We start from the raw sequence: 27,435 nt of genomic DNA, 5'->3' as shown, positions 1-27,435 counted from the left end.
TTTAATCTCAGTAGCTAAACACTTTAACATAAAATTTAAGCAAAACATTGATTTTTTTTCCTTTTCTTTCCTTGGTGTGAGAAAAGGTAAATTGGCACAGAAGAAAACAAGAGACTCATGAGTTCTTGGCAGATAAATTTTTTATCTCCAAAGGTTGTAAGTACAAAACAGAGTGACAAAGATTTTCACATTTTGCTCATATCCTTGGTCACTTTCCTGCATTTGGGCGAATCACTCTTCACTTATGATTTTGGTGTGAACTTCCCGGCTCTTCACCCGCAGCTTGTTGACCTGGGACTCTGCAATGTCTGCCCGCTCCTCGGCTTCCTCCAGCTCGTGCTGGATCTTGCGGAACTTGGTGAGGTTGACATTAGATTGTTCCTCCTGTACGTAGAAATGCGTTTATGAAGAAAAAGTGTTCACATTTCTAGACTTTTGGGTCAGTGGGTCTTATATTTATTTTTGGTGAAAAATACCCATTCCAGTAAATTTTAAAAGAAATCTAAAGAAGTGTGTAATTATTTGTTATATTAACTGTCTTGAGCTCATAGATAATATCCCATTGTCTCTGGACTTTTGGAAAATCTAAGCATCTAAAAGCTACTATCAAATATGCAAGACTTCCAGGCTCTTTTTCTTTTTTTTTTTAAGGATCCTGAAAATAGAGCCAGACCTTTTAAAAACACATGCAGGCAGCTTGTATTATAGCACAGTGCTAGCCTTGAATATAAATTATTGTCACTTGCGTCTTAAGTTATTCTCAATCAAGTTTATAAATTAAACATATTTATTGTTTCCCAAAATATTCTGAGTGGTCTCTGATTATACTTGAAGATATAGCAATGAATTTGAAAAGGCCAGTTTTAGTTTAGTCTCCAGTAATCATTCTTATTTTTATGTCTCATCAACAATCCTCCCAAAATGTGGCATTCAAATTTAGAACATTTATGAAGTATAGAATCACTTTAAAGAGGACAGCTCAAACAACAACAACAACAACAACAAAAAACAAAAACAAAAAAAAATTCAAAACCATGAATCCCCCTCTTAGCGAAAAAGGAAGGCAGAGCTAGAATAGAGGCGGCTGAGTGGTCCGTGGGGTGTGGGTGTCAGGGTGCACATGCGTGTGCTTATCAGTTCTCTGCCCTTCTTTGCTATCTTTTTCACTTCTCCTCAGAGTTTGGAGTCACAGGAAAAACAAAAGCCATCACTGAGCAGAGGAACCCACTGGCAATATTCAGACAGGTTTATTCATATCAAAGACAGTGACATTTATTATTTCAGATGAAGCCTAGATGGGTAGATGCGATGACACAGAGCACCAATCATCTGTTGATGTGAACACTACTGAGTCTTCTGACCTCCACACTGTTATAACCTGCTTATCGATCTCATCACTTGTGTATATAATGGCATTTTATATTTAATGTAACTAAAATGTAATTCCTAGCTCCTTCTTACCCCGGTCATCTGGTTTTCCCTTAGCTTCACATTTCAGCAGTTGTTACTCAAACCATAAACTTGATGCATCACTTCTGATTTACTTTCTTTTACTTCCAAGTCCAGCTTATTGGCCTATCTTATGGCTTCTACCTCCAAAACGGATCTTGAATCTCACTTCTTTCGGTTCCGTTCCTTCCCTACTACAAGTCGCAGACCCACCTGAAAATTTTCCTAACGTATCTTCCTACACCTATGTGGGTTACCCAACGATTTTCTCTCTGTATCATAGTCAGGATACTCATGGCTGACCCTGATGAAAACTCTTATTTCTTCCCTTGCCTGCTTGAAGTTATAAGATGCAGGCTTCTTACCAGGACCCAAAAGACCCTGTGGTCTGCTTCCTGCCTGGGTCCCTAGTCCCAGGTACACTGTTCTCTTCCTTAGCCTTTCTGTTTCTTGAGCCAGACTCCTCACATTCAAAACCTTTGCAGGTGCTCTTCCCTCTCCTTAGGCCACTGTAGGTGTTTGGTTTGGTTTGATGCTTATCATTGAACCCAGGGCCTCAGATGCCAAGTTCATGTTCTACCACCAAGCTACACCCCTCTCCTCAGCTTCACTAGGACATTTTTCTCTGGCTTATCAAGTGGTTGGTTTCATCACATTCTCGGACCTTCACTGGGTCACTTCCTCATTTTTCTCCTCTTTTCTTTCATTCCTTTAACTGACTTGGCCTGCTGCTGTCTGGTGTTCGAAGCCATGCAATCCCCAGGGCTCTGGACTCACCGCTTCCTCAGCTTGCCTCTTGTACGCTTTCACCTTCGATTGCAGTTTGTCCACAAGGTCCTGGAGCCTCAGAACATTCTTGCGGTCTTCCTCAGTCTGAAATAATTTAAGGTGTGAGTTTTTTGAAAGTGCAAATATCACCCTATTTTTTTGTACATATGGTTTTAGCGTCTTGAAGATTGGGGTAAGAGGCTGGAGAGGCCTGTTCTCCTTACTTGGTAGGTGAGCTCCTTCACCCGTCTCTCGTGCTTGCGTAGACCCTTGACAGCTTCAACATTGCGCTTCTGTTCGCTCTCAACTTCTGCTTCAAGTTCACGTACCTGCAAAAGTAAGGTGGATATTTAGAAAACATTTATTATCATCTATTTAGTTAAGGGATTTCTTCTTCAAGTAGCCCACATACTTCTTTTATCTGCTTCTTGTGTGGCTCTTGATGCCTTAGTCATATTGGCTTATCATAAGCTCTCAGACTGCAGGGAATATCTGCCTTTACTCTCAGGATGGCCCACATAGTCTAGCAGTATTAGATATTCAAAGTCATGTGCTGGATTAGAATGAGACAGGAGTACATATTGATCAGAAAACCCACCCTGGCCTCCAGCTTCTGGATCTGCTTCTTGCCTCCCTTCAGCGCCAGCTGCTCGGCCTCATCCAGGCGGAGCTGCAGGTCCTTCACCGTCTGCTCCATGTTCTTCTTCATCCGCTCCAGGTGGGCGCTGGTGTCCTGCTCCTTCTTCAGCTCCTCTGCCATCATGGCTGCCTGGTGAGCGGTAGGACAGAGTTGGTTAGGAGCTGACAGGGCTCAGTGGGGCTCGGGTTTCCCACCTCCGAGTGCCTCTGCTCACATCGGTGATGGCCTTCTTGGCCTTCTCCTCTGCATTGCGGGCTTCCTGGACGATGTCCTCCATCTCTCCCTGGATTTGGGAGATGTCTGTCTCCAGCTTCTTCTTGGTGTTAATTAGGCTAGTGTTCTGGTTAACATATCAAACACATAAATGTTAAACATAGAAGGGCAAAAGTAAAATAACAGATGTCCTAATGAACTTGTAAACCAATTATTTACTAGGATCTGCCAGAGGTCCCATAAATTATTGAGTCAACAGCATGATTTTATGACAGTCAAGTCTGGATGTCATAGTTCAGATAAAAATATTGTTAATCTTTCCACATTTAGGTCATCATAAAACATTATGAATACATTTCCAAACAGTGCTAAGATGTGGGCAAGAATTTCCTCTTCGCATAGATGTACTTTCTACGACTATACCCACTTGGGTGTGGAGGAGCTGCACCCGTTCACTGGCGTCCAGCAGCTCCTGCTCTGCAATCTTCCTGCTCCTCTCCGTCTGCTCCAGCGTGGCCCTCAGCTCCTCAATCTCAGCCTGCAGCAGGTTGGCTCTGCGCTCAACCATGGCCAGCTGCTCCTTCAGGTCCTCCTGGCCCCGGAGAGCATCATCCAGGTGCAGCTGGGTGTCCTGTGCATTAAACAGTCAATGAGACACCACGTTCTCAAGCCGAATCGCCCCCTTCATCTAGGACTACCTCTAGGCACCACCTACCTTGAGGATGCCCTGGGTGTTCCTGTAGTTCCTCAGGGCCTCGGCAGCCATGCGGTTGGCGTGGTTCAGCTGGATTTCCATCTCGTTGAGGTCTCCCTCCATCTTCTTCTTGATCCTGATGGCGTCGTTCCTGCTCCTGATCTCTGCGTCCAGCGTGCTCTGCATGGATTCCACGACTCTGATGTGGTTTCTCTTGAGCTGGTCGATCTCCTCGTCCTTCTCAGCAATCTTCCTGTCGATTTCAGACTTGACTTGGTTCAGCTCAAGCTGGATGCGCAGGATCTTTCCCTCTTCGTGTTCCAGAGATGCCTTAAATAGGGAAAGAGGTGACATTATCAGAGTAATGGAAGCTTGTAGCGTGCTAGAAGTGAGAATTCATTCCTATCTTTGTGCCACTGTAGTATGTCCTTATATGCATCTCTATTCCATTGCTGTAGGTGTGTCTACACTGTGTAATTATTGGTTTGTTATTCTTCTATCTCCTCAGCCAGATCATTCTCTCCATGGCAGGGCCCTCAGCTTGAAGTTTGCTTTCTCAGTTTCTACCACAGTTTTTTGGCACATAGTTATGATGCTTTCCCTTTATTCAGTTCTGACTCTTCATCTGTACTACACAAAGTAAAATCTAATTTTTCAGTTTTTGGTTTACCAATCCGAAAACTGCCAATGCATTCAGTAGAGCCTAATTCCTCTTGTAATTGTTTCAGAGTGTACAATAAATACCTCAGCTTCTTCCAGAGCAGCCTGAAGCTCAGACTTTTCCTGTTCAATTTGCTTCTTTATTTTTTCCAGTTCATGGATACGTTTCCCTCCTTCTGCAATCTGTTCAGTGAGATCAGAAATCTCCTCTGTTGGGAAAGAAAAGTATAGAAATTTGTATAGAGCGGAAAAGCATTTTTTTAAATCATTTGTTTAAAAGGACGGGAAATGTACTCACGTTGCAAGTTCTTATTCTCCCGTTTCAAGGTTTCAAGTTGGTCTAAGGATTCCTCATAAGCATTCTTAATCTTGAAGAGTTCTGTGCTCAGAGAGCGTGACTCCTTTTGAGAGGCTTCAAGTTCAGCATGGGTTTCCTCATACTTCTGTTTCCATTCTGCCAGGATCTGAACAGCAAGGAATGGTAAAGAAAGGTAATGGAAGAAGTTTGATGGGCTGAGAGCCACCTGTTCAAGAAACTCTGTTGGATCATGTATTGGAAAATAATTATGAATGAGAAGAAATAAGAAATTCCAGGATCCCTCACACACAGCCTCTGACCAGTGGAAGGAGAGCTGCTGAGCTGAGGATGTGGCTCAGGTGGTTTGGCTGAGGCACAGTGAAGACAGCAGGTGACAGCTAAGTACACACTAAGCACTGCAGAGGAAACTGGAATACCTTGTCGAAGTTCCTTTGCTTCTTATCAAGCGCTGCACAGGCAGCGTTAGATCTCTCCACATCAATCATGAGGTCCTCCACCTCGTTCTGCAGCCGCTGCTTCGTCTTCTCAAGAGAAGCGCATTTGGCGTTCACAGCTTCTACGTGTTCCTCGGCATCCTGCAGACGCTGAGCCAGCTTCTTCCTGCAAAGTGAAAAATGGATAATAATTAATGGTTATCAGTAGAACTGGATGTTTCAAAATGGCTAAAAAATGAGTGCTTTCCGGTCAGACTTCCTTAACATGAGTACTGAAGCCAACCAAATTTCAGTATTCCTATACTTCATGAGGTCATCTGTGATGAGCCTGGGCCAAATTTTACCCTTCAGAGTAATTGATTTCCTCGTCCTTTGTAGAATATTCATATCCACCTTGAATTGCTGTTAGTGATGTCCATCTCCACTCAGTTTTAGTGCTCAGAGGGTGGATTCTATATCTCACTAATCTTTGAGTTCTTGTATGCTGTCACACATATTAAGGACTTGAATGCCGGCTATACTTAATTCAAATGAAACATCTTGATTTTCTCTACTTCATTTCATGTCTTCTTTCTACCAGGATTTTAGTAATCCATTAATAAAAACAAGCTTTCCCAACTAATATAAATGTTGGTATGGTGGTTTATCTCAGCATCACTTCTAAGCATCCAATAAACATTCATTTCAGCAATATATAAGTTATGCATCATTCAGAGAATAAATGTCTAGATGACACATTAAACTCACTGTTGACTACGGTCTTTTCCTGTCTAAATGCTCTCTCTTAACAAAAATTCAGTCTTGAACTTTTAAATTATATCAAATTCTTAGTCCTTTATAAAATGGTGTGTTTTCTTCCTTCCTGAAGCATTTCTGTATGCCTTTTGGTCTTTAACAACCTATTTGTATTTCCCCCTACGGTCATATTTTTGCATGTAAAAAAGGAAGAGCTCTTCCAATCTTGATTCTTTTTTCTCTTTGCACCCATGTCCCTAGACCAATTATTCCATCAGTGGCTGAGAGAGAGGAGAGGCACAGGAGAGTGTAATTAGCTCTTATTCTGTCTACACCTGGGAAGATGGAATGAGGTCAAAAGTTCCCCTTTAAAAATGACTATTCAGCTTCCTCTTGTCTTACATCCTTTCTCTCTCTGCCTTCTGCTGAAATAAATTTCTTAAAATAGACTACCTATGGTATTTGTATTTCTTGTTTAGATTAATGATCATGCATTTCTCCCCGCAAAACTTTTTAGGGACTTTGGGAGAGCAAAGACTCTGTTGCTCAGAGACAACTTTTGGCACATGCACTTAGTTAAACATATGTATTTCCATTTTAACCACGCCTGGCACATACTTGGCCTCTTCCAGTTCCTCTGTGCGCTGGATGGCATCCGTTTCATATTTCGTCCTCCACTGGGCAACTTCACTGTTGGCCTTGGACATGGCCCTCTGCAGCTCAGCCTTGGCTTCCTGCTCCTCCTCATACTGCTCCCGCAGCAGGTCACAGTCGTGGCGGGAGGACTGCAGAGCATGGGCCAATGCACTCTTGGCCTGAAAATGCAGAGTTTAGTGAATTAATTTCATGTGTGTAAAGTGGTATTTATTCTCTAAGTTCTTAGAGGCCACCAGCAATTAGACAAAACTATAAAAGTATGCAAAAAACAAATAACCACAAGAACAATGATCTCCATGGCAACAAGAAGCAGGCTCACCTTTATCTCCTCTTCAAGCTGCCTCTTCAGCTCCTCAATCTGTTGTGTGAATGCCTGTTTGCCCCTGGAGAGCTGAGAGACTAGTGAATCCTTTTCATCTAGCTGGCGTGAATATTCACCTGCAAAGATGAGATCCAGGAAACTCAGCCTGACTTTGGATACTAAAGCTCTAAAATGAAGACTGGAGCAGAGAAAGGGGCTGAGTCTGAAGCATGGTGTGAAGTGTGGATCACATCAAGCCTCCAACATCCACTTTACCCCATGAGCAAAGCTGTGCAGAAACAAGAATGTGGAGAACTTTGAACTGGACTCTCTGCTTATGATCAACCAAGAAGGTTTCAGGAGATAGTTACAAGGACCGAATCACAGCTGAAAGTGAAGAAGGAACACAGGAAGAGAAATATACACCAACCAACAAAAGCATCTGAGTGCTTTTTGGCTCTGATGGTGGTGTATTCATTTACCTTCTTTAGGAAGTCACCTGGAATGAAGAATTTATTTGTGGGAAATAGGAGTCTTCAAACAATTCAGAAGATATCTGGGAAGCATTTTCATATTAGGAAATGAACAAGCGTCTCTCTGCCCCAGAATAAATTCATGTCAATTCCCAAACTAAATGGCATTTAAACTTATCTTCCATTCTCTAAGTAATATATTTAAAAATGTATACTAGATTATGTTACAAGATAAGGAAAGCCTTTCAGCACCACATATTTTTCGTCATTTTGAGACAGGGTCTCCCTGCATCCCCAGCTGGCCTAGAACTTACTATGTAGACCAGGCTAGCCTCTAACTCACAGAGATCCACCTTCCTCTGCTTCCCAAGTGCTCAGCATCACTTTCTTTTTTAAAAAAATTATTTATTTATTATTTTTATGTGCATGTGTGTATTTCCTGCATGTAGGTAAGTGCACCCGTGTCATGCAGTGCCCACAGAGGACAGAAGAGGCTGTTGGATCCCCTGGAACTGGAGTTATGGACAGCTGTTAGCTGCCATGTGGGTGCTGGGATTTGAACCCAGGTCTTCTGCAAGAACAGCCAGTGTTCTTAACTGCTGAGCCATCTCTCCAGCCCCAACCACTTTCTAAAATTATTTAGAAGTCTTATCTGTTTTGACATTTATTAGGAAACACACATTTCATTTTGAAAGATCGTATCACTGAAGAAATGAAAATATGTATTGATGACAAGAAACTTCAAGGAACATCTTGACTTGAGAAGAGCTTTTGTTTTTCATGAAGCATGCTTCCCTCCTTAGTGAAAATAATAGAAACGCTGAGTTTCACAGGAGGAGCAACATTTGAGTGATTACACCAGTGGTTCCCCAGCACTATCACCTGCCTATTACCTTAACGGCCCAAATGTCTATGAAGCAATTTCCATCTTGTTACCTCTTACTGAGGGTGGTAAAACTTTGGTGGAAAGTTGGATGAGTCACTAAGAGGAATACATGCAGAGACTTTCCAATTTGACTAGTCAAAAATACAATTTCGTTTGCGGTCCTGAATATTTCCCTATTGAACTGTGTCAGTTCCTGGTGATTGGTAAGACTTCAGGGAAAAGAGTATGGAGTTTACACTCTTGGACAAGCCATTCTATCATTCCCATAGTGTGCCGTCTAAAAACGGGAATAACAGCATGTGGGCTGATGAGGAAAATAAACAACAGCTTGTGACAGCATTTTGGGGGAAAAGTGATAAAAGTTACTATGAGGATATACTTTGTATTTGAAAACTTTTGTTTTGAGATAAGGTCATTATGTAGCCTAGACTGGTCTGGAACTAATAGAGTATTACAGGCTAGCCTTGAACTCATTACCTTTTGGCCTCATCTCCCCAGTGTTAGGACAACAGGTATGTATGTGCCTCCATTTCCAACCCATATTTGATAGCTTTCTTTTTAAAGTCAAATCTGCTTTAAGTGTCTAAAAACAAAAGGGCTTGCATCTATCTATCTTTCTTCCTTCCTTTCTTGCCTTATTTATAAGAAAGCAGCCTCACGCCATTGGTTAATGTGTTAAGGTGTCTTCCAGGCAGGTAATATATGACATCAAGTCATTCAGTGTAGTTTTTCAGCAAATTAAAAATCCAAGGTAAATTTGTGGCTCAAGGTAAATGACCCACCTGATTCTGTCTGCAGGCGCCCTCTCTGGGCCGTCAGCTCATTGATCAGCCGCTGCTGCTCCTCCTCCTTGGTCTTCAGTTCACTCATTTGATCTTCCAGGGTCCGGCACATCTTTTCAAGGTTCCCCTGCATTCAGAGTTACAGAAGGCTTTCAAGAAAGTCCTTGTACCAAAGACAGTTTGAATGATCCCAGTGTTCCTAAGGGCAGTGCTCGTTTATTTTGACAATAAACAAGGACAGTAACGTGTCTCAGACATAGTGGAGGGAGTAACAAGACATACGGTGTAAGCACACTGCTGCTACAATGCCATGTGCATTTAATGTGTTCACTATATGTTCTTAGCTGTGGTATGAAATGATGCCTGATTCTGCCCATGAGATCCTTGTGAAAAATAAAATTTGCTTGTGCTTAAAAAAAAAAAAAAAGCCCAGTGATCAATATAGTGGCACACAATGTTAGAATGTATAATTGGATGGTAGTTTTTGTTGTTCGAAAGAGCTGAAGTTTTCACTTCTGTGTTATTTGTACATGACTACTCTCACAGAGACTGAACATCAGGGTAACTCCTCCTCTCCCTAGGCCCAACTTGCATTTCCTGTCTCCTCCAGCCAGTTACTGATAAGGTTCACACCTGTCCCACAGAAATCTCTTTCACATTTGTATCACGGTCATACCTTGGCTTTAGAGACAACCTCCATGTTGCTAGCGAGGTCGTCAATCTCCATCTTCATCTCGCTCTTCTCCTTCTCCAGCTTCTGCTTGACCCTCTGCAGGTTGTCGATCTGCTCCCCAAGCTCCGCCACGCTATCCGCATGCTTCTTCCGAAGCGTGGCTGCCGTGGCCTCGTGCTGCAGGGTGGCCTCCTCCAGGTCCCTGCGCATCTTCTGGAACTCGGCCTCCCGCTTCTTGTTCATCTCGATCTGGGCTGAGGTGGCCCCGCCGGCTTCTTCCAGCCGCTCGCTGATCTCCTCCAGTTCCCGGGAGAGGTCAGAGCGCTGCTTCTCGGCTTTGGCCCTGGAGGCCCGCTCTGCCTCGATTTCCTCCTCCAGCTCCTCGATGCGGGCCTGGGAGTGACATATCAACATTAGTGTGGACTCCTGACAGTGTTTTCCCTTCTAATGCCCAGCAACGGTGCAGGTCGTGACTTGCCTGCAGCTCCTTGATCTTCTTCTGCAGCTGCATGCCGAGGGCCTGCTCGTCTTCAATCTTGCTCTGCAGATTGCTCATTTCAAACTCCTTCCTATTGGGAAAGCACTTATGTAGTCACAGAATCATGAAGAGTAATTTTCCCTGAAACTTTTGTCCTTACTGCTTACTTTTTAAGCTTCTCATCAAGCTGTTGTTTGTCATTTTCTACATCCATTGTGGATTCTTGAGCCAATTTGAGATCTCCCTCCAGCTTCCTCTTTGCCCTTTCTAGGTCCATCCGGATTTTCTTTTCTTGTTCCAGAGAGCCTTCAAGCTGAAAGTTAATAATCCATGAATATAGTTCCTAGAAAGGCATCACTTTTTGCCTCAGGTTAAAATTTTAGCATGAATTTGTACTATAATCAGAAAGCTGTCTTGATTTGTTTGTATGAATTAAGATTTATCTCATTAGTTTTATGTTTGTGCTATTTGCCTAGTCTAAGGATTCAGCATTTAAAACGTGAAGTATGCTAAACTACGCATTAAGTCCTAGCGAGATACCGTGGCTTCTGTACCTCCCACTGAACCGTTATGAGCAGTATTTCCCCACACGTGATGGGCAGTGTGGGCATGTTTCCACACTGTGACCTTGGCTAATGCCTCCCATGCCCACACATTTCCAGTAGGTTTTCTATTAGCTGTCAGATCATGTCTAAAGCCATTTTATTTTCCACATCCCTTGTTCAGTGTCCCCATGTCCCTCTGAGCGTCAGGCCTACCGTTACAATGTACTTGCTGTTGTCTGCTTCCTGATGAGAACATCTGCCTGCTCCTTTGTCTTCTTGACAACACTATCATTTCAAGTTGAGCTAACGACCGTTAGTGTATACAGCTTTCCTTGGTGAGCTCCTTGCCTTTCATTCTTTTCCCTCACATCATCTGTTATTCGTGGCTATCTGTCTTTATTAGTCCTCTTAATCCTGTGTGTTCATCTTGGTGTGTGTACCTGCGATTATGTTCTATAGTTCTTGTTTAGAGGAAGCAGTTGGTGACTGCTCACCGCATCACAAGACAAACTCATCTTTATTTAACTACAAAATAAAAAATTACTTCCATGATATTAGACTTACATCATCCACTTGCTGTTCAAGCTTGATTTTGGCCTTGGTCAGGGTATTGACTTTGTCCTCCTCTGCCTGCAGGTCATCCAGGGTCTGCTGGTGGGCCTCTTGGAGGGCCTTCTTCTCCTTGGTCAGCTTGGCGATGGTCTCGTCCAGGCCTGCCATCTCCTCAGTGAGGTTTTTGACCTTAGGAAACAAATAAGCTTTGCATTAAATGTTATATTTTAGTAGATTTAGTTCTATGTTTTGTTTCATAATTTTAAAGAGTGATAAACGTTCCATGTATATATTTATACCTTGTTCTCTGTGGCGTGCTTCTCCTTCTCAACCTTGGCCAGGGTCAGCTCAAGGTCATCGATGTCTTTCTTCAGTTCTGAACACTCATCCTCCAGCTTCCTCTTCTTGGCCGTCAGCTCGGCGTTGATCTCTTCCTCGTCCTCGGCTCTCTCAGTCACCTCCTTGATTTTGGCCTCCAGCTGGATTTTGGTTTTGATCAGCTGGTCGCACCTTTCCTCTGCATCAGCCAAGCTGTCTGCTTCCTGTGGAGAGACAGTGGACATTTTTAGATTTTGGTTCCCTGGACACTTTTACATCTTATTAATATTTTGAAAGTAATCAAGTAAATTGTGTTTTAAGGCAAAACTAACAGGTCACTTATTATAAACTTGGAGATTAACAAAGAAATGTAAATCGTGGTTTCTCAGTGAAGTGGTGGTACCATTGTGCTGCTGCAACCTGTGTCTAATGTGTTGGCATATAATTTTAAATCAGTTTTCCTGCTTAATGTTTATTTTCAGATAAGCTTAGTATACAAAAATTAATTAAACTGAAGGACTTGATATCAAGAAGTTGCTAGAAGGAGATGGAATATCAGAAAATGACTTAAAAAGAAAATATACCGTCCAGTGACAAAGTAACTTGGGACTAAAGGGAGTGCCTGGAGGAAGTAAGGAGAATGGGTCATGGTTAAAGGCAACACTTGGAGAAGTACCAACATATTGCTCATGAGAAGAATTAGGGGCTCTGATATAAACTGCTGTGCTGTAGTTATAATCAGTTGCTTCTCCTTCTGAATTCAGAAAACTAGGAGACACCTTTAATGTTTCTGAGCTTGATTATGATGGTAGTTTGGAGAACCAAAGATGGATTAGACAGTAGTTATGATCATATATTATTTCCTAATGCCTTTGGATAGTTATCAGGTCATCAGAATAAGTTTATCAACCCTATCTCACTTGCTTTGCAGAAAAATTGACATCCATGGGGCTGGAGAGATGGCTTAGAGATTAAGAGCACTGACTGCTCTTGCAGAGGACCTGGGTTTGATTCCCAGCACCCACATGGCTGCTGACAACCGTAACTCCATTTCCAGGGGATCCGACGCCTTCTTCTGAACTCTTCGGGCATTGCATGACATGGGTGCACTTACATTCATGGAGGTAATACACTCATACACATAAAATAAAAATAATAAATAATTTTTTTAAAAAATTGACATCCATAAAAGCCTTGCCATTATCCCTGCCATGATCCAATTCTTTCCGGCAGTCTAAAGTTTATAAAACAAAATTAAGTAGAAAGTTTCTAGAAGACTGGAGACATAAAAATTCAGAATATTACTTCGAGGTTGATAACATTTTTATTATGAAGTATACTCCCTATTCACCAGCAATATTGTACGTTTGGCTTTTGTGAATAGGGATAATTCTAGGGAAGAAAAAAAAAGCAACTGAAAGAAAAGGGAATTGTTTTCTCTCTGAGCAACAAAGAGCACTACTGCATTAATTTTCAGTAATGTCACATGTTAAATGTTATAAAACACATGAAGGAGTTGAGAATCAGAAAAACTGGTAGCCAGTCACTTGACTTTGTGGACTCCAGATGTTTTCTTGGTGATCACTGAGCTGAAATTTTAGCGTCTGATTACAAGCACATGAGTTTTGATACTCACAGACTGAACCTGGAGCTGCAGGTCATTTTTCTCTTGCATCAGAGCTACCATCTTTTCTTCCAGTTCTTTCCTTTTGGCCTCAGCTTTTGCGAGGCTTTCTTTAGTTTTTTCAAATTCTTCCTTCATGTTGGCCATCTCCTTCTCTGTCTCTGCACTCTTTAGGAGGGGCTTGATCTTGAAGTACAGCTTCATCCAGGGCCAGTGCTTGACGTTCATGAAGGCCCGGACGTTGTACTGGATGCAGAAGATGGACTCTCTGTGATAGGAACAGAAATGCTCAAAGTCAGATTCTGACAGGAATCAGAACTGAAGGGACTAGAAGGATGGAGCTAAGTATGTTGTCCTTATAATACCTTCTCTCCACCATCTTCTGGTACTCCACTCTTGCCAAGAACCCTCTGCACATGGCCTGGGTTCGGGTAATCAGTTGGGCCAACTTCTCATCTCTCATCTCCTCTAGAAGCCCCAGAAGACCAGCTTTGAAAAAGACCTGTGTGGGGGCAATATTTCAGTTCAGAAACCATACAAAGTTCAAAGGGGCAGGAAAGCATCAAGATGGATTTTAGAGAGCATTACCTTAGTGTGGCCAAATTTATACTGAGTGTGGTCAATGTCGATGGACCCAAGGAGCTTCTCAGAAGCCTTCTTGCTGTCAATGAATTGTCCTTCGGGGATTGCACTTGCATTTAATACTTTGTACCTGTTTAAACCAACCGAATAAATGGTATAGCTGTTATCACCAAACAAATCTTCCTACCTTAGGAACCTTGTAGATGTTGGGTAGTCTAACATAAAAAGGAAGTCATATTACCCTTTTATCTATTCTTGGTATACTCAAAGGACTTCCTACTGTCCCTATGTCTACAAGTAATCTAAGTTTGTTTTTTTTTTTCTTTTTGATTTGTTAAGCAGTTAAAGCAACAACAAGAACTTCTCAAGGAGAATTCACAGTGAAAATATATGACCTCTGCTTGAAGTCTGCATACAGGATCCTGCTTGGGAATCCTTTCCTGCAGATGCGGATGCCTTCCAGCACACCGTTACACCTCAGCTGGTGCAGGACAAGTTCGTGTTCCATGGCACCTGAAAGAAAGCGTGCACATACCCCGTTTCATTGTCTATACTCTAAAGCAAACACTGGGACGTGTCTGGGTAGATATCACAGTCTTACCAGGAGTCTTGGTTTCATTGGGGATGATGCACCGCACAAAGTGGGGATGAGTGCTCCTCAGGTTGGTCATCAGCTTATTCAGATTCTCCTATGGAGTCATGAATATCTCGTTTAATATGTGCTATTTCATGCACTCATATTCACAGACATAAGGATTGTGGTCCATCACATCAGTGCAGTTCTATTAAATCATATCCAGGTTTAAATTTCCAAGTGTCATTTCTGGAATTCCCACATTCTCAGCATGTTACTTTTGTGCATTGCAAACATGTTTTTCTATTAGCTGTTGAAGTAGACACTGCTGCTGAATTTCCTGGCATATGTTGTAAATTATGGTAGCACTCCAAACATACGGAGATGTTTCACCCATCTGTGGTACATTTGCTTACATATGTGGTCTGGTTTCACTACTGATTCAACATTTCCTCTAAAACTTTCATTTCTTACTTTTGCCTAACTTTCCACTGTATCTGCCTGTCCTTGTTTATCGTAGACACAGAGCTGTGTCAGCCTACTGGCTCCATAGGGAGTGGCCTTTTAATGCCTTATTCTGGGAACTGACAAAAACAAATCAAAACAAAAAAAAACAAAAAGCCGACAGCCATGTTACCAAGTATAAGAAATTTACTACCTTACAGAGAGAGTTTTTCAGAATAAGTAGAACATCAGTTTTTCAAGATGTGATTAATAGCAGAAATTGCCAAGAGCAAGTTTTTCTTGAAGACACACTTCTTACACATCTGGTTTCTTGTAGCTCCTTTAGACTCACTCTCCAATTCCTACCACTATCCAGCTATCCTTGACTTTCAAATCTCCTTATTTTAGGCCTCTACTAGGATATTCTCATGGGCCTAAATCACTTGGAGTTTTCTAGAGGCTCAGGAAGAGCTCATGATATACTCGGTCCTCTCCCATTGGAGTCTTAAATGTCAAAGGACCTCATTTCCAAGTTCCCAAACTGAATTTTGCTCTCTGATCGTTCTGTAATTCACTCATCCCTCCTTATTCTATTTACTGAAGTATTCCTTCCAAGCCATCCCACCCCTCCCTAAAATTCAGGTCTACAACTGTCAGCCCATCTACCCCTGAGCCACATCCAGATCTAGAGTTCTTTGTAAAGTACTTCCTGCTTCCTTTTACAGTAGAGTAAAATTTAATGTCCCAAATCCATTTAGAGAGAAAATAAAATGTGTACCCTGAAGAGAGCCGACACGGTCTGGAAGGAGGAACCCTTCTTCTTACCGCCTTTCTTTCCACCACCTCCAGACTCTGAGGGGCAAGGAAAGCACAAGCATCATAAGACAGCTTCTTCTGCTGATGTTTTATACATTGTGTAAAAGATCATTGACTGAAAATTACCTGCTTCAGCTGCAGCTGCTGCCCCAGAGAAGAGGTAAGCTAGAGTTTTCATTGAAGACTTCTGGTACAGCCCCACCACAGTCTCATTCAGGGGGTCTTTGTTCTTGTCTAACCAGCCAGCGATGTTGTAGTCCACGGTGCCCGCGTAGTGAATCAGGGAGAAGTGGGCCTCCACCTTGCCTTTGGCGGGCTTGGGCTTCTGGAAGTTGTTGGACTTTCCAAGATGTTGTTCATACAGCTTGTTCTTGAAAGAGGTGTCTGTTGCCTTGGGGAACATGCACTCCTCTTCCAGGATGGAGAAGATACCCATTGGCTAGAAGAATAAATACAGAAACAAATGCCACATGAGCTCTATTTTGTCATAGAAACAATAGGTGACATGCATGACAATCCCTTCTTCAATTCCATGGAGCTAGTGAAAACTCTTCTTTTTTTTTTTTTTTGGTCAGGAGTCATTAGATTGAAGACTCTTAGTGATGGTGAAATAAGACAATGAGAAAGATGTTCTTCTGAAGTTTGTGTCTTCACTCCAAAGGTCATGGAGCAGTACTTCTCTAAGTGTGACTTCCAAACTGGCTACACCAGCATCACTTGCTAAAAATGCAGGCCCTAAGGTGTATTCAACATTTATTCAAAAGTACTCATGGGCGTGATATGGCAGAAGGCTGCCATGGTGCTAAGTACTCATAGAGAGTCATGACACAGCTAGAGTTTGAAAGTCTCTGCTTTAAAGCATTAGACATACATATTCTAAAGGTTAATAATAGTTCATCTAATAATATCAAAGAAATAGGTAAAAAAAATGGATATATATATATCCTAGTAAGAGCTATCCTAAAGATAGCTTTAAGTGTAAGGCTTCATTTGCAAATTGTGGGTAGGCATAGAGTTTTGGGTTTTATAAAACATATTCTGTCACGTTAAGAGGGCAGTAAGAATGTAAGAGCCAGAAGGTAGGGAGGAGAGCTATGAAACACCATCTTCTGGACATGACACGGCTGTTGCACCCATGAACTCATCAGCTATGGTTATCTAAACAAGATGGCACAGGTCTCAAAAGGCCCCACTCCTCTCTGAGGAACTATGTATGGGCAGTTAATGATCCTGCACAAGATGGGGCCTGTTAACTTGTATCATGGATGGGGGAAGGTCTCAAAAGGCCCCACTCCTCCCTGAGGAGATAGCTTGGGATCACCTGGGAAGGAGGAGGTACCCCTACTCATGCTCATGCAAGCAACTCTAATTAAACCCAGTGGGTCAAAGGAAAAGTAGGAGGGGGACTTGTTGGGAAGAAGGTTCAGCAAGGGGGAAGGGAGACAAGAGGGGGTAATGGAGAAACATGGCCAAAATACATTACATAAATGTATTATATATATATATATATATATATGAAATCGTTGACGAATGAAAATAAATTTTTAAAGAAAATATTCTATCTCGTTTTGCCAGAATTCTACCTCCATAATTTTCTTTTTCTTATAGTAGGAACCTTTACCATAGCATATACCAAGGTTTTAGTATTTTATTCTACATACTATACAACTATGGTCTGAAAAAAGCAAGCTAACCTTCTCAATGAGCTCGATGCAGGCGGCCAGGTCCATCCCGAAGTCAATGAACGTCCACTCGATGCCTTCCTTCTTGTACTCCTCCTGCTCCAGCACGAACATGTGGTGGTTGAAGAACTGTTGCAGTTTCTCGTTGGTGAAGTTGATGCACAGCTGCTCCAGGCTGTTGAACTGAATACATGGAGATGCAAATTAACATTCAATGTCTAATGATTCTTTCTCTGTGAAAGGGATTTTCCTCAGTTGGTCAACTCACATCAAAGATCTCAAAACCAGCAATGTCCAAGACTCCGATGAAGTACTGTCTGGGCTGCTTGGTGTCCAGCTGTTGGTTGATGCGGGTGACCATCCACAGGAACATCTTCTCATAGACGGCTTTGGCCAGGGCACCCACTGCATTGTACACCTGTAAAGGTATAATGTGTTTGCTAGTGCTGTTGGAACTGTGTCCCGGAGGCCTGGGCATGTGTGTGTGATTCATCAAGGGCCCACACTTACCTGCTGCACAGTCTGGCCTTTGGTGACAAATTCATTGCCAACCTTGACTCTGGGGTAGCAGAGGGCTTTAAGCAGGTCAGCAGAGTTCAGACTCTGGAGATAGGCCGCCTTGTCAGCAACTGCAGAGACATAATTCAGGTTCCCAGGATTACCTACTCTTAGCTCCACAATTTAGAGGGCTGGAGTACTGAGTGAATTGCTTTATACAGTCTATGTGTGGGTAAATTTGTGTATGCCCACTAGAAGTTCAGCTGCAATGACACATGAGTTTGGACTATGTTCTCTCTGTAAATCCAGGTAGAGTGTCTTTTGTTTGTTTTAGTTTGGTCTTTGTTTGTTTCTTTTTGGTACCTTCGGTGCCATCTGGCTCAGCTTGCTCCTCACGCTGCTTTTGCTTGAACTTCATGTTCCCATAATGCATCACTGCCCCTGTGAGCTTATAGATAGATACTCTTTCATCAGAAGTGAAGCCCAGAATATCAATGGCACTCTGTGAGGAGACATAAGAGGAGGAAAGTTAGGGTAGAGGATACTGCTTACTTAGCAGAATTGACACTTTACCCTTAACTTCACCTACACAAGACTATTGTAGCCCTTCTGTGTATAATGTGTGACTTACATCAGTGGCTATCAACTCTTCCTGGTCATCGATGCTGGGGACTGTGATCTCCCCCTGACTGACGAAGGCATAGTCATATGGATTGGTGGTGATCAGGAGCATTTCTGGGTACAGAGAATTCAGGGTTTGACATTAGAAATTGTTAGTAAAAATATTAGCATTCATCTATGGATTTAAGTTCCTTCTTACCAATTAGATCTGGCTTCTTGTTAGACATGATCTGGTAAAATATGTGGTAGCTTCTTTCAGCTTTTAGCTGGAAAGTAACTCTAGACTTCTCCAGAAGATCTGCAGTGAATAGCCAACATCAGATGGGGGAGGGGATTATCAGCAGACTTGGAGTTATCAGCTAAGTCTTACTACCCTTAAGATCACAGCTCAATGTTCCCATGAGGTACTACATGCTACATCTCTCCAAATAATGGGGTTCCTCTTACTACTTATAGAAAGAAAGTAAAACATGCTTGACTGAAGAAATGTTCACTTCTTCTACAGAAGAACCTTGGCATGTGGAATTTATTCAAGTCTGGAGACTGCTACCTCTCCAGGGTCTCCTGATGTTACTATACAGGAGCTACTAAGAGCAGTAGTTATCAAGACTCAGACAAAGAAGATCACATACCCTCAGCCCACAGGCAACTCATCTACCTCAGAGTTGCTTTGTTCTTAGAATATTTTGGAAATTTTTCCCAGCCAGGATACTTCAGACAAGCTCAAGAGTTCCTGGCAGTTTGTCCAGCATCATTAGCTCATGCCTAGAGTGGGTTTTAGCTAGGACTGGCACTAACCACCAGTCTGTTTGGCAGCAGACTGGTGATTTATAGGCTCCATGCTGAGTAGGAGCTGCAGAGTGTTCCTCCAAACCCTCATTTGTCATTCTTGGATTCTCCTTAGGAGGTCCTGTTACTCACATGTTTCAATATCAGCAGAAGCCAGTTTCCCTGTGGTACCAAAGTGGATCCTGATGAATTTACCCTTGGGAGCGAAAAAAGATGATGTTATCTACAGAACTTGGAACTCACAAAAGAGGAGCAACTGCAGTACTTCAGATAAAGTTTCACCAGCATCTGGGTGCAGAGATGACCAAGAAAACTTACGAAGCGGGAGGAGTTGTCGTTCCTCACAGTCTTGGCGTTGCCAAAGGCCTCCAGCAGGGGGTTGGCACTGATGATTTGATCTTCAAGAGTCCCCTGCAAGGGAAAAAGCAAACCTTGCATCTCAGGCTCAGGGATTTCTTGCTTGAAAGTCCCAACAGAGCCTGAATTCGGACTGTGACAATCAGGCTCACCTGCATTTTGCCAGAAGACGCTTCCTCCTTCTTCTTCTCCCCAGTAACTGCAATTGTTGCAAAGTACTGGATGACACGCTTCGTGTTCACAGTCTTCCCAGCCCCGGATTCTCCGCTGTCCAAGCAAGACCAAACATGAAAACTCAAGCACTGTAGCCAATGAAACTATTTCTGTTAACAATACTTACACTCTCATGCATCTGTCTTTATAGCTCTCAGTCATACTTTTCCAGCTCTTTGTTTTCAGCCTGCAAATAACTCCTATTCTTTCTCTTACTTTGCACTGACAAGTGGAAAATTCATTTATTATTCACACATTTCTTGGGTGCGTAAAAATGTCCCAGACTCTTTTCTAGGTACTGAGACCTGTTTGTTTGTTTTTTTTAATAGAAAATGAAGCTAATGTTTATTGAGGGCACATCTATCGTTTACCCATCACAATAACTGAGCACAAATTGTCCAGGAAAGTAACAGTTTTCTCCAATCTTATTTTCCACATTTTTTACTACTCAGCTTTTATTTCTATTTTTATGGAGTTTTGTGCATTTCATATAATAGACCTTAATCAAATGTATACCCCCTCCCTCATCCTATCCTGTTCTTGATGAGGGTTCACAAAGCATCCACTCAGCAACTATGTAGTGAATAAACTGATTAGTAAGGAACTCTGAATGGTGTGCGTGTTCTTCATCGGCCTCAGACTAGAGGTAAGGGTCAAGTTAGGTCTTTGAAGAACTACAAGCTCTTTAGGTAGCCTCCAGTGCATCACCAATAACATTCCCCCAAAAGGTCTACCTTCAGAAGGCCGTATGCTGCTCTCTGGCCTGGCCTGGGCTCCAGCAAGCTCTGAGAGGGCATTCACATTCCCTACTTCCAAGAAAGCTCTGGGGGCCTCTCAAGACTATACTAACCAGCAAAATAAATTGGAGCATTGTTTTTTGACATTTGGGCTCACTCTGCTTTCTACAATGAAGCTAAAACCATTCCTAGTTTCTCACCTCACTGATTATGCCATTTCTCTTAGTATTGACTACTTTTCTCTTTGGTTTAGCATTTTCCCAGTGAGAAAAAAATGAGTAAATTTCAGAATAGGAATACATAGGAATACATACGTGATTAAAATAGACTGATTCTCCCGATCTAGAAGAAAAACAATATGCAGTCAGTCAGTGTATATACATATCACGTGAAATTTTCTACAAAGAAATACTTAGCTCACTTGAGCCTGTGTCGTATTTTTCCATGGATTTTCCCCAGTATGTTATTGTATTGTAGATGGCATTTATTCTTTAGTCTCTCAAGAAAGAAAAAAATGCTGCCGTAACTTAAATTCCTTAAGTCACCACAACAAGAGCATCCTGTTGATTTAATATAAAAAACAGCAAGCTCCAAAGCCAGACACATACCCTGCCCCATCACCATCTATAGATTTCAGTGGATACTGCCTACTGATTAATAGACATTATCGAAAATGGATAATATACTCTGATTTCGCTGCTTGGAATGCTGTTATTCAAGCCGAGGTTCATTTCTAAGTGGGTGACTTAGCTTTGTAATTCTTTGTCCTATGGCCGTAACTATGAATGGCCATCCTCAGAGTGTTAAAGAATGATGAAGTAAGACAGAGTATCTCAAAATGAAATCCTTCAGGGGTGAAAGGAAAACTTCTGGTTATAGGCATGAGGCCCCCAAACATCTTCATTCAAGGAGAAGCCATCATCAGGAATACACTCTGATGATGCTTAAAAAATGACAGTACCTCTAAAAGCATCCAAATAACCAAGAAGAAGTTGAGGCAATGAAAGGGCTAACCACATATCTTTCACTTCTACTCAAGCAACATATGATTCAGCTACTTACTTCCTTTTATTACTTAAATATATAAGCTAAGCCACACATTTCCAAGCAAGGAAACTATAAGAAACTGAGTGGGATGAAGCACTGGCAAGTTCTGCTAGAGTCCTGGGAGGGGGGGTAGAGTCCTGGGGGGTAGAATCAAGAGCACTGAGTTTAGTCCCAGTGTTGATAGAGTCCACTTCTCTCTGCTTTTGACATCTTGTTATGAACAATTGGAGGCTTAGATTAGATTCTTTCTAAACGTCTTATCAGATTATAGGTGATAAAAACAATTCACATGAAAACCAACTGAGTCACTCACCAGTCAACATGAACTGATAGGCGTTGTCAGAGATGGAAAAGATGTGGGGAGGAGCCTCCTGGCGCTTTTTGCCCCGGTAGGCCCCCACCACCTCTGCATTATACACTGGCAGCCACTTGTAGGGGTTGACGGTGACACAGAAGAGGCCTGAGTAGGTCTGTATCAAAAGGGGGTGGGGGACATAATTATATGATGGGAACATTAATTACCTACTGTTTATCAAAACATGTTAACTGCCCTCTCCAGTAGAATGCCAGGAGGGAGCACTCACGTAGATCATCCAGGCTGCATAGCGCTCTTTGAGGTTGTACAGCACAGCGGGCTCATGCAGGTGGGTCATCATGGCCATGTCCTCAATCTTGTCATACTTGGGAGGATTCATGGGATAGACTTGGTCATCTTTTACTGTTACAGTCTGTTCATAAACAAGAGATATCAGGTCAGAAAAATAAATGTCAGCTAAACCAGCCTTATGGTATGGTGTCCCCAGCTCCAGATGTTTTACTCACAGCTCCGGCTTCGGTCTTGGCTGTCACCTTCCCCCCTTCCCTGCTCTGCACCGTCGCTTTCACAAAGGACTCCTTAGCATCCACCACAAACACTGATGACTTGGCATCAAAAGGCTTGTTCTGGGCCTCAATCCGTTCCTTTTCAGACTTTCGGAGGAAAGGAGCAGCCTCCCCGAAAACCGCCATCTCTGCGTCCGAACTCATGGCTGCAGGCTATTGGGGGCAGCTCAATCAGAGCCTGCCTGGCAGAGAAGGAAAAGAAATGATAGAAATTCAGAAACTGCACCATTACATCATACGGACTTTTTTTTTCATTCACTGACAGTTGGGTCCATGCATTGCCCAGGGTCTAACAACCTCCCAGGCTTAGTTGTGGATGAAATGTCAGTCTCCTTGTTCTATACTAGTGCTGACAATCTACTTAATCATGCATTTGAAAAGAGATAGTTGTTTCTGGCTCATCTACTGTGATAGGTAGCATGGTTGCTTCCTGTGTCTTGCTTGTTATGTATATTAATCTTTGTAAGCTGCCTATTGTTGACTTACATAAAACACAAAGCTAAGAGGATGCTAGGCTGTTCTCTGGCTCTTTCCTTGTGCTTTTCTATCTTCCCCACTGGATTTTCAGCACCTTGCAGGGAGTACTTCTCTTTCTAGTGTCCTTCATACCTGTAAGAGCTGCTGGATGCAGAGAGCTTGGAGTTGGCTGGCTTGGCAAAGTAAAAGAATAATAAGGAAGTGTGGCAAAAATTTTAGGAATCATTTTGTATGTGAAGAAGTTTTTTCATTATAGACTCAGGAATTACAGATTGCCTACTAGAAAAGAAAGCAGAAATGGGCAGAACTTGATTTTTTCATTCTTTTGTTGAAACAGTGTTTCATTTTGGGGGGGGGGGGTTGTGTGTATGTGTGTGTGTGTGTGTGTGTGTGTGTGTGTATTTTGAGACAGGTCTCCCTTTAGTCCCAGCTGGCCTGTAACTTGCTACCAGGCTGGCCTCCATCTCACATCTGCCTGCCTCTGCCTTCTGAGTACTGGGATTAAAGGCATGTGCCTTCACACCAGGCATCAAGACAGTATTTGATTGCAAACCATTACCTTTCCCTGTCTCAGAATTTTGACGAACTTGGCTTCGAGGGTCTTTGTATTTCTTGAAAGTTTATTATAACATGTAATTACCTATGCTTTCTTGCTTTATTACTACTAATCTTTTAAATATCTTCCCCATTTTTTTTCTTTTCAAATCCATTTCTTGCCACTCGTTTCATATTTATGAATCCTGTCAGTAGTCATATATAACCCATTTTGCAATTTTAGAAGATAACTTTTTCTAGAAAGCTCCACTGGGCAAACTTTTTCACATCTTTTCATTCAAACAATGACTCGGATAACAAAATGAAAACAATACATCTTGCGGAAAACCATTTTCTTACTATTTAAATTTTTATTTGACTCTTGTAAGTCAAGGATGAAAGCATCTACCGAGACCTCATCTCACAGTTCTTGTGATACAGTGCTGAGTCCGTGCCACAGGCTAGACTGCTTATGTTTCTCTCTTAAGTGGATAAACTCTGTTATATTGCATGTTGTGATCACTTAAAAGACAAACTGCAAAGCTCAATGTAGAAAGCTTTGTGGACAAAAATCTCAACTTCGACAACGCATTTTCCTGTGCTACAAAGGATCTGAGTTAATGATAAAGCCCCCTCAGAGTTTTTCAAGAGAATTTGACTCTTGTAAGTCAAGGATGAAAGCATTCTGTTCATCTACCGAGACCTCATCTCACAGTTCTTGTGATACAGTGCTGAGTACATGCCACAGGCTAGACTGCTTATGTTTCTCTCTTAAGCGGATAAACTCTGTTATATTACATGTTGTGATCACTTAAAAGACAAACTGTAAAGCTCAATATAGAAAGCTTTGTGGACAAAAATCTCAACTTCGACAACGCACTTTCCTGTGCTACAAAGGATCTGAATTAATGATAAAGCCCCCTCAGAGTTTTTCAAGAGAAGTGTGATTGGCCATGAAATTGAAGTGCCTTTTTTTTTTTTAACCCCCTTACAGCCACTTTCCAAACCACTAAAGAAGACTCTTTGCACTAAGGATGAAAAAAGAAAATCAAAATCTTACCTTTAGTGATGTAACCTTGACGTGGGGTCAGAACTGTAATAATAATAAAAAAAAAGCAAATGGCTTCTGATTAAATGCTAATGATTCCCAATGAGAGCATAATTCTTATCTGAGAACCAGGAAATGACTGGGAAGAACACAGCATCTAATTAAAATTGCTACAGAGCAAGTTGGTCTTCACTGGCAGAACTGCCAGGGACAGCAGGAGCCAGGATGTGTGGTATGCACGCCAGCAGCCAGGCATCCCTTCCCTCCTCCAGACAGAGCCCTGTCCTCACACACTCTTACCTTGAAGCTTAATGAGGAAAGACAAGTCATTCTCATTCCAAGGGTACTTTTATAGGCTCGAATATGGAAAACACGTAACCTCCTCCTCTTTCTTAAAACATATTTGGCAAAACATGTTTTTGGCAATGAAGGTCTCCAAGTCTAATTCCCCTCATATTAAAGATGTTTGGATATAATTAGAAATATTCCCTCTCCCATTGGGTTAAGTATATGAATCAATCTCCTATAAATAATTTGAGTTGTTGGCAATATGAAAATGATCTGCCCTTGGAATAATGTAAGGTGTTGTTTCAAAGACTGCTGAGTTCTGGAATCCCTGGACTTTGTTGCCCAGTGCTCTTCTGTTTCACTGAGTGGCCTGTGTAAAGTCTTTTCAACAGCCTGCACAATTGCAAAGTTATACTGTGGAATAAAGTTTCTGCTCCTTAGCTGAGCGTTACTAAAAGATTGTTGATTCCTCCCAACAAGACAAGATTTTTTTGCAATGCATTGTCCTCTTTGAAGCATGCTTCAAAGTTTAATTTTTAAAATTAGTTCATGTAGAACAGCCAAAGACAGACAGCTGCTTTTGTTTCCCCAGTCAAACACCTCTGATTCATTCCCTTTCACTTCAGACCTACTCCAAAATTGTGTTGTCTTGCCACAGATGTCTTATTTCTCTTGTTTAAAAAACAAAATCAAGTTGCTTGTGAAATCCCGTTTCCTCTATGAAACTGAACATGGGAAAACCTTAAAAACAAGGCATTTCTGTCTCTAAATTCCAGCAGGTATGCCTCTTCCTCCACACCCTCCGTGGTATATATTTAGCATTTCACTTACAAACAACACCTGAACATTGTTTCCTCCTCTATCTTTTGATTTTAAACTGCGTTTGTTTTATTGTCTGAATGGCCTTGCATCTCGCTCAGTCAGCACTATGTGACTGTGACTGCGCCCCCAGGGTACTGTTTTGTAGGTTGTCTTTTGAAAGTAAATATCTAGAGGTGCTGGTTAGAATGGTCATGTGATTTTATTGGGAATATGTAATCCACATTTCTTATTTCACTAACAAAGCAACTGAGATCACAGAACAGAAGAGACTCCCAAATCACTCAGCAGTCTAGATCCTGGTCAACTATCTTGTAGTCCAGTATACTCTCTGGTGACACTCTTCTGCCTAGAATGGTTTGAAGCCATCAGGAAGGACCTTGAAAGGCTATGCATCCATGAAGGGCCTTTCTAGCCAAAGATTAGCCTACTTCATCACTTCAGGTATGTAATTTTGTTTCTTTTTATGTCTGTTTCCTTATTAGGCATTCATAAAATGTGGCTGATGGGTTCTCAGAAAGAACATTCTCGTAATTCTCTGAATAGGACTTAATGGGAATTTTAAGACAGACTTTTGTTCTGTTCTGAAAAGGACTTTTAGTAAGTAGAAAGTAAGACCTTGTTTTTTTATTTCTGCCAAGTCATATGATTCATAAGCATTGATGGGTGAAATGGAAGGAAATGAAAGACAGGACAATGTAGCAGAAGAGCAATTCCACGCCCTCCCTAAGGCTGGTGTGACAGTGCAAACCAACTTAACCTGTTACACTGCTTCCACGCGACTAATTTAAATCAATATCACACATGCTGCTTCAGCCAAGACACACTTGATTTCTGCTCAGATGGGAAGTTAGCATTTAGCTCATTCTTGATGTTGTCTAGGAAGGTTGTGTTCTTGGTCATGCATCTCAGCTGTAGCCAGTTTTAAAATGCTAATCCTCTAGGAAAACTCCAAATAATCCAGATAGTTACCATATCTACTTTTTAATATACATTTGAGTAATCTCCTTTGAGATTCCTGTTTTGTCACTGACTTTTGGCCCTTCACGTGATTATACATAAGGCCATAGAACTGGGAAACATAGTCAAACAGCGTATTGTTACCAAATTATAATATATAAAATAATATTTTCTATATGCCCAGACTTAATACGCATCCTGAAGATTTCATAGGGAAGAGTCACTTCCCACTCATGTTACAGATGACCCAATGCACATACTATGGGTATGAGCATAGCATATTAATATTAATGCTGGAGAGAGTTTTCATGGGCTAATGAATACATTTGTTTTCTTGATAATAGTTATTAAGCAAGGAAAATTAATGACATGGTCACTATGAATTATCTCTGTAGAAATATACTTAGTGCTATTCTTTGTTTAGACCTGGAAACTCAGGTTCATGTTAGAGGATGTAGAAGTTTCCTGGGATTTGACTACACCTAGATATCCGAAGCAGTTAGAAAGAAATAAAAATCTTTTCCACACCTCCCTAAGCCTGCCATCTCAGCTCTGTTAGGACCCTTGTGTACTCCCAGATCTGGGAGCTTTCCCAGGCGTGCCTTAATTAATGCATCTCTCAGCTCTCAGCAGAGAAGATTCCTTACACAGCAGATGGTGATTAACACAGAGACCCATCATCAGTCAACACACAAAGAATAAGAGGTTGCAGACTGCTTATCCCTGAATAGGACACTTATATCAAACTTCTGCCTCCCAAGGCTCAGAGATCGTTGTGGAAAAGGGGACAGAAAGATTGTACAGGAGGTAGATGACCACAAGGAAACAGAGTTTTCCAGACAACTGGTCAGTTACTCATATGAACT

General features: G+C 41.8%; 1 protein-coding gene across 2 annotated transcripts; it reads right to left on the bottom strand.

The window, feature by feature from the left end:
- Positions 1–125: 125 nt before the first annotated feature.
- On the bottom strand, positions 126–24,868 carry LOC103752066 (myosin-1). 2 transcript variants are annotated; one of them, XM_008855714.1, is made up of 40 exons: positions 24,803–24,868; positions 24,515–24,547; positions 22,384–22,625; positions 22,146–22,289; positions 21,875–22,031; positions 20,829–20,856; positions 19,717–19,831; positions 19,526–19,618; positions 19,340–19,403; positions 18,618–18,716; positions 18,429–18,532; positions 18,161–18,299; positions 17,810–17,928; positions 17,568–17,717; positions 17,312–17,482; positions 15,744–16,056; positions 15,580–15,653; positions 14,385–14,472; positions 14,179–14,296; positions 13,790–13,913; positions 13,567–13,703; positions 13,214–13,469; positions 11,559–11,801; positions 11,272–11,448; positions 10,330–10,475; positions 10,163–10,253; positions 9,688–10,077; positions 9,012–9,138; positions 6,889–7,007; positions 6,531–6,727; positions 5,160–5,343; positions 4,723–4,888; positions 4,509–4,633; positions 3,786–4,094; positions 3,498–3,701; positions 3,072–3,197; positions 2,816–2,986; positions 2,442–2,546; positions 2,227–2,322; positions 126–384 (listed from the first exon to the last, which is right to left on the bottom strand). In XM_008855714.1, exons 3-40 carry the CDS (start codon positions 22,585–22,587, stop codon positions 232–234), a joined length of 5,826 nt encoding a protein of 1,941 aa, XP_008853936.1. In that variant the 5' UTR covers positions 22,588–22,625; positions 24,515–24,547; positions 24,803–24,868; the 3' UTR covers positions 126–231. The 2 variants fall into 2 exon arrangements, with proteins under 2 accessions (XP_008853936.1, XP_017650516.1); XM_017795027.1 differs by having other exon boundaries at positions 232–384; positions 22,384–22,621; positions 24,803–24,814.
- Positions 24,869–27,435: the final 2,567 nt, after the last annotated feature.

This window comes from Nannospalax galili, unplaced genomic scaffold (assembly GCF_000622305.1).
Source record: "Nannospalax galili isolate Female #2095 unplaced genomic scaffold, S.galili_v1.0 scaffold146, whole genome shotgun sequence".
NCBI lineage: Eukaryota > Metazoa > Chordata > Mammalia > Rodentia > Spalacidae > Nannospalax > Nannospalax galili.
Note: the sequence above shows the minus strand (reverse complement) of the source record. Positions and strands in the feature narration are given on the sequence as shown.